Raw genomic sequence first — 12,683 nt, forward strand, 5'->3', positions numbered from 1 at the left:
CTGACCAGCTCTAGTTAAGCAACTTGCCCCAAGCCACAGTCAGTGTGAGTGATGGGAATAGAATTCAAGCATTTCTAGCTCCCTCCTGTTCCCATATAGCCAGACCATACCGCTTTTCACTTTTCTTTAAATATCACACTAGAACTTTCTGCCGTTTTAACTTTAACTTGCATAGACATTTTAAATAAAACACTAACATTCTTTTCAGGAGACATCAAATCAGGAATTCACATTAACATTTCAGTATATGCCGTGTATCAAGGTGGAATAAGCAAGCCATGTTCTGGCCAACTCAGTCTGGCTGATTTAGGTAAGTGTACTCTTATGGTAAAGTCACTGCAGGCTGGGATGGAAAAAACATTTCAGGGTTCAGTTTTATGGAAAACATTCTTCTCCCCGATCTTGCCATGATTTGACAATTTTGTAGAATTACTTGATTTTATAAACTATGGTTAAAACCCTTCAATTTTCTCTTGCCTTCCTTGAAATATAGAGAAAAGCAGAACTTTAGAAGGAATTGAAAAGAAGGTTTTTTTCCTTTGGATGCCAGAACACCACTAGCAGGGACATTGCCAATACAGTTGTACTTTGCCTTTCTGTGGGTATAATGTAGTTTTGCAGCTCATGGGACACAATATAATTAAAGCTGATGCACAAGGAAACCAATTTTCACTTTGCAAAATGGTGCAAACACTGGGTATGCTTGTGAATTTTCATAAGAATCTACAGATTTGGTCCTGGGGAGAATTTTTACTTTTTGTAACAAAAGAGGACAGAAATTGCTTCTTTTGGGGCACATTTGACAATTAAAGCCCATGCAATGGGGGAATTTAAAGACCATTTTTACAGGGAGAAAATGGGAAAGCGGTAACCCTTCCTAACCTCCCCTGGAGAAGCAGCTGTGTCGGTCGCTGGCCAGGCCCTATGTGGTCTAAATACAGGAAAAATATAGGAAAATAAGAGAAACTTTTCATAACTTCCATGAAACTTTACATAACCTCCAATATTCTGAATGCCCCTGCTTCCCTTGTTGGATGAGTGACCTGTAGCATTGGTTCAGCCTCTGTTCTGCTTGGGAACCAGATGCACAAAACTAATTGAGATGTTTTGTTCAACATCTTGACAAGACCACCAGCCAGTCAGAGATCTTCAGAACAATATGGTAAACCCCAGAGGGAACACAACTATTCCCCTCCCACACAGCTCCTCCACATACTTGCAGACCTAACTCAAAGGGAAGGGGTCCTGTTTTCTCCTGGCCTGGATTCGTGCAATCTGTAATGTCCACAAAGCGCAAACTGGATCTATTTTTTGGATCAATGAAGAGACACTTTTGGAAGCTACCAGAATTCCACTGGCTGTTTTCTTCAGGAAAGAAAAGCTACTGTACCCTAACTGGAGACAAGGATAACATTGATTTTATTTTTTAATAAAGCCATAACATCATTTTTAAAATCACTTCTCTGAAAATACTTTCAGACGTGTTACATGAAGCTCTGCATACATTGCCCGCAAGACAAACTGGCTATGTTTCTGGCCAGGATTTTTCTCAGGGGAAGTCTTGCCGATGTTTTACACCAAGCAAGCCCGACCTCCAGTAAATATTCAAAATTATTTTATCACTGTCTCTTCAGCATTGACCTTCCTCAAAGACAAATTGATTGTCTCCAGTGTGGTGATCTAGATACTATTTATATCAACAGAAAGGGTTCCAATGGAATACAAGGATTTATCCATAGCCTGGTTAGTTTCTATCTACTCCTTAGAGGGGAAGGATCAGTATAAGTAAGACACTAAATCTTGAATTCTCAACAAGACATAGCTTAGGGTGATGTTTGCTGCACCACAGAAAATACCACAGGATCTGAGTATAGTGTGTTATTGGTACAGACGAATTAATATATTCATAGGATTTAAGGCCAGAAAGGACCATTAAGTATCTAGTCTGACCTCCTGCATTACACACGCCATAGAGTATCACCTGATAATTCCTGCATCAAGCCCATATCTTCTGGTTGAGCTAGAACATATCTATATTTATATTGTGATTTTAAGCCACATAGGTTAAATCAAATATGTGCTAGCAATGAGAAATACCACTTAATAACGGGGCTGCTGAATTCTGCACTTGCTCCAGCTATTGAATATTTAAGTCTGTGTCCCCTAGTAGAGTGATCCAACTTTGAGGTGACAAAGCCCTGGGCATATATACATATATGACTGGGGTAAATTAGATACATTATACAAATATATCATTTATCTCAGTCACCCAAAACCCCAGTTAACCAAGAGATTTTTTTAAATTACTCTAAAGCACTTAGCTAAATGGATTTGTACTTTGTTAACAGTTGACTTAGGAAGCTTGTAAATATTCAAAATGCAAAAGCTATTTCAAGTCCACTGAGAAAATAGGTAATATAGATGTGACTCACACTAGGGCAAAAACAAGTGAATACTTTTTCTTCTTTTGTGGATTAGTCATGTTCTTACCTTGATTATAAAACCGTAATGTCAGCATGAAGGTCAGGTCAGATCGAAGAGTGCATTGAAACTGGTGCCAAGACGATTACATGAAATAGTTTTGTAGTTGACACAGCCGTGATATTGTGACACGTGACACTGTGATATTTCATCTCATACAACAATTGGAGAGTATGGTCCAGAGAAGAAGAATAAATCAGCTATAGCCTCTGAGTTTGGCAGTCTTCCTTTTTCATCACAGTCTAGATTAAACAAGACATTTTTAAAAGGAAATTTTACCTACTGGCACTAGAACTAGTTGAATAGCGGAAACGGTGCTCCGTCAGCTTTTTTATGAAGAGATGAGGAGTATTGTACAGGTGGGTGCTCAGCAGAGGTGCTCCCTTGTGGTCAGGCTCAGGCATAGCAGGATCACCTCTGGCACTTCCCCTGAAAATAGCAGCCAGGCCTGTGGGGTCTGCCCCACTCATGCCCTGGCCCTGTGGCTAGGTCACACTTTTCTGCCCTACCCTTGGGGATGGGAGGGGAATCCAGGCATGCCCTCTCCTCTGGGTTCAGATCCAGGACCCAAAAGTAAGCAACGAAGTCCTGTATCTGAAAGTGCCATATTGCTGCCTCCTAGATTGCTTCCTTTCCAGTCCTCTCTTTCCCAATGGGTAAAGCAATAAACATCAAATAGCTGAAAGCAAAGGTAAAGTCTCAGTCCTTCTCACTGTCGCAAGGCTCTCCCCGATGGGTTTAGCCATGTTTCTACAACCAGAGCCTCAGGCGGCAGGACCTCTTGCAGTGCTCCTTCCCAGGAGCTCAGAGTAGATCAGTTCATCTCCACTGTGTACTCTCCTTCTGAGCTGGCCTCTTGTTTCCTTTTCAAGCTCCTCCTTCAAGCCATGCATGCTTTACTGCAGGTGTGGCAGGGTGGAGCCTCCTGGGCCCAAAGCAATAGCTTAACCCCTTCCTTATCAGTGTGGGGTTTGAATACCCCGTCACAAGTATTCTATTCTATACAGGTTCTCTTACCACCATACTAGAATAAAATAGAAGAGAATAGTCTTCATTTCGCCTCACCTGCTGTAAGAGTTTGTGTTGTGTGGGTTCCCATTATTTGTAGTTTGAGAATATTTGGACAATTACTGGTTTATTCATGCAAATGTTTGTGAATCCCAAACGTTTCACACATTTTAGCCCGAATTCATATGAAACAAGTTAATGGGCTTGATTCAGAAATTACTTGGTGAAAGTCTACAGCTTTTGATATGCCGGAGGTCAGACTGATGATCATAATGGTCCCTTCTGGCCTTAAAATGTATCAATCTATGAAAATTCATTCCAGAGCACATTATCTGCTATTCTTGTCATCCAATCACACATACCATGAATCACAAATAGTTAAAGACATAGTTGAAAGAAATACTTCGCGGAAATCAGTTTGCTTAAACTCTTCAATGAACGCTTGCAAAAACCAAATACATTCTTAGAAATCAGGACTGGGTCGTGAACAGAATAAAGCTTATCTGAGCACGTTGGCCTATTTGCAATAAAAGATTCAACTAGCTCTAATTAACATCCATGATGCAAATATATTTTTTATAATTTGCAAGTTCCAAGAGAGCCACACGATGGCAGCATTCCATGTAGAAGATAGTAATTCTGTCTCAACCTACTGATATCAGCCAAATATATTTTAATATATAGATCTTGTTTCACACCCACAACTCTTCCCCCCATAATTCTCCAACTTTTACAACTGATATACTGTGAAAATCATTTGACAATTCAAGAGCAAGTCATCCAGACAACATTTAACTTCATATAATGGCTTTTCACATAGGCCAACGAATTACATCAGGTGACGATCATGTTCTTAACTCAAAGCACAAATCTAAAGATAAAATAATTATGGTTAGGTGGTGCTCAATGACATAGCAAAAGTGATTTTGCTCTAGATACGACCATTATTATTGTTATAACTACCTGTATTGTAGCAGTGCCTGGAACTACAGAGCAACCAAAGAACAGAGTGAATTATACAATGCATGGCCTGTAATTGTCCACAGGGATGACTCATTTGTATTCAATCAGTATTAAAATGGTATTTCAAACATATGTTTGCAATTCAATATATCTTGTAATGATGTTTATCATAAGCAGGATTGGCTGTTCTCGAAATCAAGGCTAAGCACATTACATGTTCAGGTGTAAACTAACAATATATTTTTTCCTTTATAAAAAATACTGCATTACACTGTAGCAATGGCTCAAAGCTCAGTGTCATTCAACTCTGCTTCTTACAGTGTTTTATTATAAGACATAGTGCTATGATATTGTCCTGTTGTAAGATATTCTAAGATGTAAAGCTTTGGACCTTTACTGTATCTTTTTAAAAAAAATAAGGGATACATTGTATATGTAAACTCTTTTGTTAGTTTTAAACAATCTTTCAAAATAAAGTAGCAGCACTGGACTTGCCTGCCTGAACTGCCAGGTCTAGGGGCACGGAGTTTGAATGTAACTTTGAAAACGAAGTGAGAAGCATGGAATGTGACTTTGAAAATGAAAGAAAGAGATTTTCTGTATTCTCAAAGACACCTCCTATTGGGTGAGGAAAATGGAGATACCAAGGGAATTGCAACAATAAAACAAAATAAAAAAAACATGCTAGTGACTTTGGTCAGTAAAAACGTGCTTCTCTTCATGGAAGCTACTCACAGTCACTGGCCATCCCTCTGCCTCTAGCCAGTCAAAATGAATGATAGCAAAAGAGATTCAAAAGAAATTCAGGCATGGCTGCAGCATTCTTCTTTGCAGACACTTGGACTGCAGGGAGAAATGATGAGTGGGTTGGAGAATTCTCCATCCCCTGAGATAACAGAATCCAAATTATGGAGTCCTAAAAAAAATAAGAATATGGGTCTCTCTGACTCTAAATAGGTGGGGGGGGGGGGTTAAATAAAGGCAAGTTGTATATTCCAGTTTGCCATAAAGGTCTGTGGTCTTGGCCATCAAAATCCATGCTTTTTGAGGAACAGCTAATTAAATATCTCTGATGGGATCCCATCACAGGAGAGTGCAAATTGGCATAGGAGTTTATCTCTGTTACCATTTAAAAACTATCCAAACAGGCTCTGTTAAAAGCACTCAAAGATGTTTGGCAGCTGAGCTACTGGCAATCAGCATTGGTAAACGAAATCTCAAGAATCCCTGCCGTTAGGAGTGGGGAAGTTGAGATGGATAACTATTGGCATTCTGTAACTGTGTCTAAATTCCAGACAGGTCTATCAAATCAATAGTGAATTGCTTGGGCACCAAGGCAAATAGCTGCCTTGAGGCTTGAGTGAAACAGCTCTATTCTTTTTCCTCAGTAGAGAAGTGGGGTAAAATTTTCAAAAAGCACCTACGTGTCTTGGGAGCATAAGTGTCATTTCAAGAGACTTAGGCACGTAGGTCCCAATTTTTAAAGGAGGCACATTCTGTAAGGTTACCACCACAAACACTGTTTTCTCTCTCTCTCTCTCTCATTAACTTATTTTAGTGAAACAGCTCCCAAACGCAAGCATTTATACGGATCCTGTAATCGTCTCCACAGCTACAGGGGAGATTTCCTATGGTAAGAAGATAGTATTTCAGACTTGGTAAGCGAGAGTTTCTACTTGACCAGAAGTGGGTGGTTTTTAGCTGTACTATGTGCTACCGATAGCATATCAGAGACTGTGAGAGGGACGGCAGTTTAGTGATGTGATAACAGAGAAGTGAAAATTTAGTAACACTTTGATTTGTCACTGGAGACATGGCCAGCCAAAACCATACCCTTTCACCAGTAAAAGAATGCTGCAATCCTATAAAGCAAACACCACATATTGGTTAGTCTAGGGCATAATACTAGTAGGTCATATATACTGTGCTATTGCAACAATTATGCTTTAGGACTTTTTGTTTGTTAAGACCCTAAAATTAAATGTATGTGACAACAGCTAGGGTATGAGAAACTGAGACAAAAGATAGCATTTCCTGATCATTCTGATAGATATGTTGGCTGAGCTATTTTGACTCGGCTATTTGAACCAAAGACTTGTTAATTTCTCATGTAACGCTAACCTCAGTTACTTTTCTGGTTTGTTGTAACCAATAAAGCTACTCCTGTGATGCTTGTTCAGAATCAGGCAGCCAGAACCAAACAAAAGATCAATTTAAAAAGGAGTGTAAACATTTGTTTCTATGGGCAGGTAATGGTTAAACACAATGGCCATATTTCTCAGAAGTACTTGCCTGGAAACTCCCTTCCACAGCTAGATTCTCACAGGCAGATCACAGCAGCAAATGTACAGAAGTATACGGTGTAAAAAGTGTGCTGCTCCTCTAGCACCTGACCCGGCGCTCACTGAAGACAGTGAGAGCCTGGGGTGCACAGGGAAAATACAATTAGGACAGCAGTGCACGTTCATCTACCTTGCTTTGCAATTTTTAAACAATGGGCCACATCAAGCACTAAATATTGTATTTTGTGTATTTCACCCCAAATTTTCAACTGATTAGTCACCGAAGCTCCATTGACTTTAGTGGAGCTGTGCAGATATATGTCAGCTAAGGACCTGGGCCAAGAACATTTCTTAAAGGAAGAAAGATTTCTTCAGCCTTTGCAAGCTTCAGCTCTGGAAAAATGTTGTCTTCTTTAGTTTACAAATTAAGGCCTCAATCCTGCAAACACTAACGTTAATAATCCCATTGAGTTCAGCATACTCACACAGAGCCACCCACATATGTGTTTGCAGATTTGGGGCCTAGAAAAAAATTCTTCCCTAAGATATGTGTTTAATTCTCTTTTTCCCCCTCCCTTTTCAGATAATGACGGTGGAGTTTTTTTGGGAATAGGCACTGGTGCAATCCTACTATCAATTGTTTCCTTAACTTTGATATTTAAAAAATCATTTAGAAAAAGGTACTGCTTTCTTTTCTGTTTTTTCCCCTTAGTCTCCAGAATATCCTTCTTTCTCAGAAAACCCTAGAATTAATTATAGAAATTGATCCAGTTTTGTACAGACTCCTGTTACCAAGGTTAACTTTTCCCATTCATAATCATATGTTACCAAAAGATGTCCTATTTTTTTTTAAACAGTAAGGCAGACAATCACAACACCAAATAACATGACCATTCCTCTGTAAAGCCCATATTTAGAGAACAAAGGTTATTTCATAATATAGACATAAGAGAAAAAAAGATTGATTCAAACCCAAATTCCATTTAGTCTCATATTGGCATATACAGTTGAACCTCAGAGTTACGAACTGACCAGTCAATCACACACTTCCTTTGGAACCGGAAGTATGCAGGCAGCAGCAGAGAGCAAAAAAAAAAAAAGAAGTAACTACAGTACAGTACTGTGTTAAATGTAAACCACTGAAAAAGGGTAAGGAAACTTTCTGTGCTTCTTTCATTTAGATGAAGATGGTTAAAAGCAGTATTTTTCTTCCATGTAGTAAAGTTTCAAAGCTGTATTAGGTCAATGTTCAGTTGTAAGCTTCTAAAAGAACAGCCATAACGTTTTGTTCAGAGTTACAAACATTTCAGAGTTACGAACAACTGCCATTCCCGAGGAGTTCATAGCTCTGAGCTTCTACTGTAAATGCTTTTATTTAACAGGTATATCAAGAACAGACTAGATTAAACCTGATTGTGCCCTGGTCTACACTTACCGGGCGATTCGGTAGCAGTCGATGGGAATTACGCAAGCTACACAGAGTAGCTTGCGTAACTCCCGTCAACTGCTGTGCTTCCTTTTTGCGCGGTGTCTTCACTGCAGTGCGCCACTTGAGGGGGTGGTTTTACTGTGTCGACTTCTGTATCGACTGAGCGGGTCTTCACTGACTGCTCAGTCGATCCAGTTCGGTCGATCTGACGGTGGCGACTTTGCCACCGTCAGTATAGACATACCCTTAGTGTCTGGTTCAGGGAATCCCTAAACACCATCTGTCTACATGTTTCTCTCCAGCATACTTTGTGTTAGATACCTGCATGGTCCAAAGGACAGCACTATGCTACAGGAGTCTGCTTGCCCAAGAACCACAGAATTTAATTTAAGTTTCCTACACATGTGTAGCTGATTCAGCAATGGATGGATTCCTAGATATCAAAATCTTACGTAGTGAAGCACAAGATTCAGATGTTGATATTCAAATGTATAAGTCACAAATAACATGCCCATTGTTCCGTGAAGTCCATGGTTCAGAGGGAAGGAGCAGGGGATAGAATACATTTGATGCTGTATCGCTGGTGAATTGGATGTCAGGAAGTCTTTGTAAAATATTTTAAGTGTTCTGATTATCATTTCTGCTGCCCCTCTCCCCTCATCTCTTCCTGATTCTAAATCTCCTAATGTGGGATTTTGATAGAATTTGGCTATTTAAGCAGTAGTTTCCATTCCTGCTTTAATAATACATTTTTAAAAGATCAAATACAATAGAACGTCAGAGTTACAAACACCTCAGGCATGAAGGTTGTTCGTAACTCTGAACAAAACGTTATGGTGGTTCTTTCACAAGTTTACAACTGAACATTGACAATACAACTTCGAAACTTTACTATTCAGAAGAAAAATACTGTTTTTAATCATCTTCATTTAAATGAAACAAGCACAGAAACAGTTTCCTTACCTTGTCAAATCTTTTTTTAAACTTTCCCTTTTTAATTTTAGTAGTTAAATGTACTGTACTGTACTGTATTTGCTTTTTTGTGGGGTTTGTTTCTGCTGGTGCCACCTGATTGTGTGTTTCCGGTTCCAAAGGAAGGTGTGGGCAGGGTGACCGGCCAGTTTGTAACGCTACAGACTCTACTGTAATTGAAATCAGAGATTCCCTACTCTCTCAAGAACACTGTCCCACACAGTGGAATCAATGGAAGCTTGGCTCAATTAAAGTTTTTTTAACTAGTTTTCATTTGTGCAGGTCACAGAGCATCTTCCATTGTAAGGCTGTCAACACTAGCCCTTTTGTCAGTCAGGGGTGTGACAAAAAACACGCCCCTGACTGACCTAAGTGTCATTGGCAGATGTGCCAGTGTGGACAACACTATGTCAGCGGGAGATGGTTTAATTATGCCGGTGGGAGAGCTCTCTCCCATTGACGTAGCGATGCAGCAAGTCAAGTTTCAACTCCACACTTGAACTCCACACACCATTTGCCTAAATTAAGCTCATCAGATCAGGAAACATATGCATCCTTTTCCTCTTAACATACATCGTTTTTTTCCAGTTTGTCAGCCGGCAACACTGTAACTTCAACCTATGCATTTTGCACAAGGGCTTGGTTGGGCCAGCCTAAAATGGCTTCCATGGTTGCTGATTCATGGAAGCACCATAACCTTGGAGGCTACACAGCTTCAGTAGCATCCACCAAGCATGAGACCAGAATAAGCCTTATGCAATTTCTAGACCCTGTCCCTTTCCCAGGGATGAAGCCTGACTCAATCTAGCCCGTCCCTTAGGCTCAGTCTGTCTGTTATCGTCAAACTGATTCACAGTGATAGCTTGAATCCCACGTTTCCCATGTACTCTGGGCCCAGTCCCACAAGTAATCTGTAAAGGGCGCTCTCCATGGTTTCCCTGGGAATTCTACATATGGAGGGCTTTCAGCTTAAGCCCTGACTCACTTGTGTGCATCTTCCAAGTTACTTCCCTGTTTCCAAAGAGCCCTATTCAGCCTTTACCTTTCTCAGACTTTATGGGAACTCTGACTGAGAATGGGTGCTCAATGGGTCACTTAAATTGAAATCAAGGGAAATTTGCCAGGAGGTTTCAACTCTATATTTACAATGAAAATGGAGCTCAATTTTCAAAGAAGTTTTGAGAATTTGCAGCACACCATTATTTATATCACATTACTGTAAGTAAATGAGCATTTAATACTCTTAGGGTGAATGTCTCCACTGTGCAGAGGGCCAACACACGGCCTATATGCCACTGAATTGAGACATAAGTGGTGCATAGGTCTCATATTGACATTCTGTCCATGGGGTGAATTTCATCCTGCTAAGTGAATAACATGATACACTAACTTTTTTTTTTTTTTTTTAAAGAGTTAGCACAGTACTTGTGTCATGGACACCAAAATGGCTAATTGAAGATTTTCCTAATGTGGAAAACAGTAATGTGGTAAAGTCATTCCAGGTAACTACTCAAAACAACATCCCAATTGTTTTCATTTTTCTATACAGACCAAATTTCACTCCATATGCAAAAGTCATGACAAATTAATACAGCCAAAGTGAGAAAAATCTCTGTCTGATAGATATGGTCTGGTTCAAACAGGAATTAATTCAAGGAAGTCCTTTGGCCTGTGTTATACGGGAGGTCAGATTAGATTTTGACAACGATCCCTTCTGGCCTTGGAATCTATTATCTAGCTAGAACAGGTTATGCTGTGGTTATGGGGTCACAACTCACTATAATTCCACAGCAAACACAGTTCTGGGATGGCTATGGAACGCAACCTAAACGTTAAATAATAGCACTACAATCAAGACAGGCCCTGAAGTGTGTGGACAAGTGTTAGGCACACTCACCTGCTCCCTTTACATCACCCTTCCTTCTTCCCTCTAGTTCACTTTGCAGAAGGTGGTTAAATGATGATAACATATGGTAATAAAGGAGACAGAAAGGGAGAATAGTATGGATAGGTGAAAGGAGTAGGATTTTGAATCTGCCCTCCTGCCTCTTTCTTAAGAAACAGCAGTGACATTTCTACCATTTACAAAATATTGTCTATTTGTTCATTTTTTTCCCCCAGGAAAAAAGTGAGTTAATGAACAGCAATTCCACCCAGTTGTTCTTGGATAATGAAGATCCAGTAGTTACAGAAGTGCAGGAAACGTCACTGCAGGAGGAGTACAAGACCACAGACACCAAAAAAGGAAACAGAAAAGTGTCTACTGAGCCTGTGGATATGTTACAAAACTCGCTGCTTGTCAGCACCGTCAGCACTGAGCAGAACAATGGCTATCAACCCCAGGTTTCCAGCAGAAGCCCATTGGGAAACATGTTCAGCAATACTTACAAAACACAGTCCGAAACACTGGATCCAAACACGTATCTCTCTAACCAAGACACGAATGTTTTCTTAAAAGATTATACAAGTCCTCTTACTTTTTTGTGGAATGCTGAAGGAACTGGGAGCAATGCGTTTTTACTTGAGAAGATTAACCTCATTTTAAACAGCAGTAGAAGTGGACAGAGCAACACTTTCAGTACAATAGATGAGGAACCTAATGCACTTTTGGAAAACCAGTGGAAAAGTCCCCCATCCACTGAAAATGTTCAAGAGCAGAAGTTCGTTCCAGATGAGTTGATCCCTTGTTTAGAAGCTGTGACTGAAGAATCCATAGGTATAAAGTCCTATTTTCCACAAACAGTTGGAAAACTATTTAACTAGAAATAACTGTGATAAAGAAATACTGTTTTGCAGCCATGACATCTGTCTTTCTGAATTTTCAAGCATCAGAACTTCATTTTCTAAAATTGAAACAAAAGACGTTTGGATGAGATATAAAAGACTTTGGGTCATTAGATCACTAATCATTTGTCAGTCCTTAAACTCTCTGGGCTTTTCAGAAGAGTAAGTGTATAAATCAGGTGTCCTACATAAATTCAAATTTAAGGTATTACATCCTGCCCACTTCAGCATTCCTTGTAGTTCTAAATGGATGTAAGAATTCTTCTCTTATCCTAAGTCATTCTCTTGTTAAATAGTTGCAATCGGTATTTGCACTCTCAAGCTGCTTGCATTTTAGTGAAGGATAAGATTATCCCTATGTGTACTAGTTGAAGTTTATAAAATACCTTAGGATCATTAGGGATGTAAAGGCACTACATTTAAGATGATTTATATATTGTATAATACAGATCTGGAGGCTGAAAACACAAAATCCTTTCCATATAAAAGGAAAATCCATATTTAATTTTCACTTCCATCCTGTAATAAGAATATAAGAATTAATCTTCAGCGCCCCCTTGCCCTACCCATTTGACTTCAAACATCTTTCTAGACTTGCCACAAGACAATTTTTTCAAACTAAGTTAATAGGAACAGTGTTATTGATTTACCACCACCCCATACACGCACCCACCGACTTCTCACTTCCTCATCAATTATTTTTTTAGTCCAGCATTAGAGTTCTCATTGCCACGTTCCAGGTCAGCTCACTCAGAATGTGCACT

At 39.6% G+C, this 12,683-nt stretch overlaps 1 protein-coding gene across 1 annotated transcript in view; it reads left to right on the forward strand.

Moving 5' to 3' along the window:
• IL23R (interleukin 23 receptor) overlaps positions 1 to 11,898 on the forward strand; it is a 35,011-nt gene extending 23,113 nt beyond the window's left edge. The window contains exons 10-14 of the mRNA XM_067563330.1: positions 209 to 310; positions 6,011 to 6,085; positions 7,318 to 7,414; positions 10,547 to 10,637; positions 11,257 to 11,898. Of these exons, the coding sequence (XP_067419431.1) occupies positions 209 to 310; positions 6,011 to 6,085; positions 7,318 to 7,414; positions 10,547 to 10,637; positions 11,257 to 11,898 (1,007 nt within the window). The remainder of the gene's footprint in view (positions 1 to 208; positions 311 to 6,010; positions 6,086 to 7,317; positions 7,415 to 10,546; positions 10,638 to 11,256) is intronic.
• The last annotated feature ends 785 nt before the right edge of the window (positions 11,899 to 12,683 follow it).

The sequence above is a fragment of the Emydura macquarii genome, unplaced genomic scaffold, assembly GCF_026122565.2.
Source record: "Emydura macquarii macquarii isolate MOO-44397 ecotype Brisbane River unplaced genomic scaffold, CSIRO-AGI_Emac_v2 contig_2481, whole genome shotgun sequence".
Classification (NCBI taxonomy): Eukaryota; Metazoa; Chordata; order Testudines; family Chelidae; genus Emydura; species Emydura macquarii.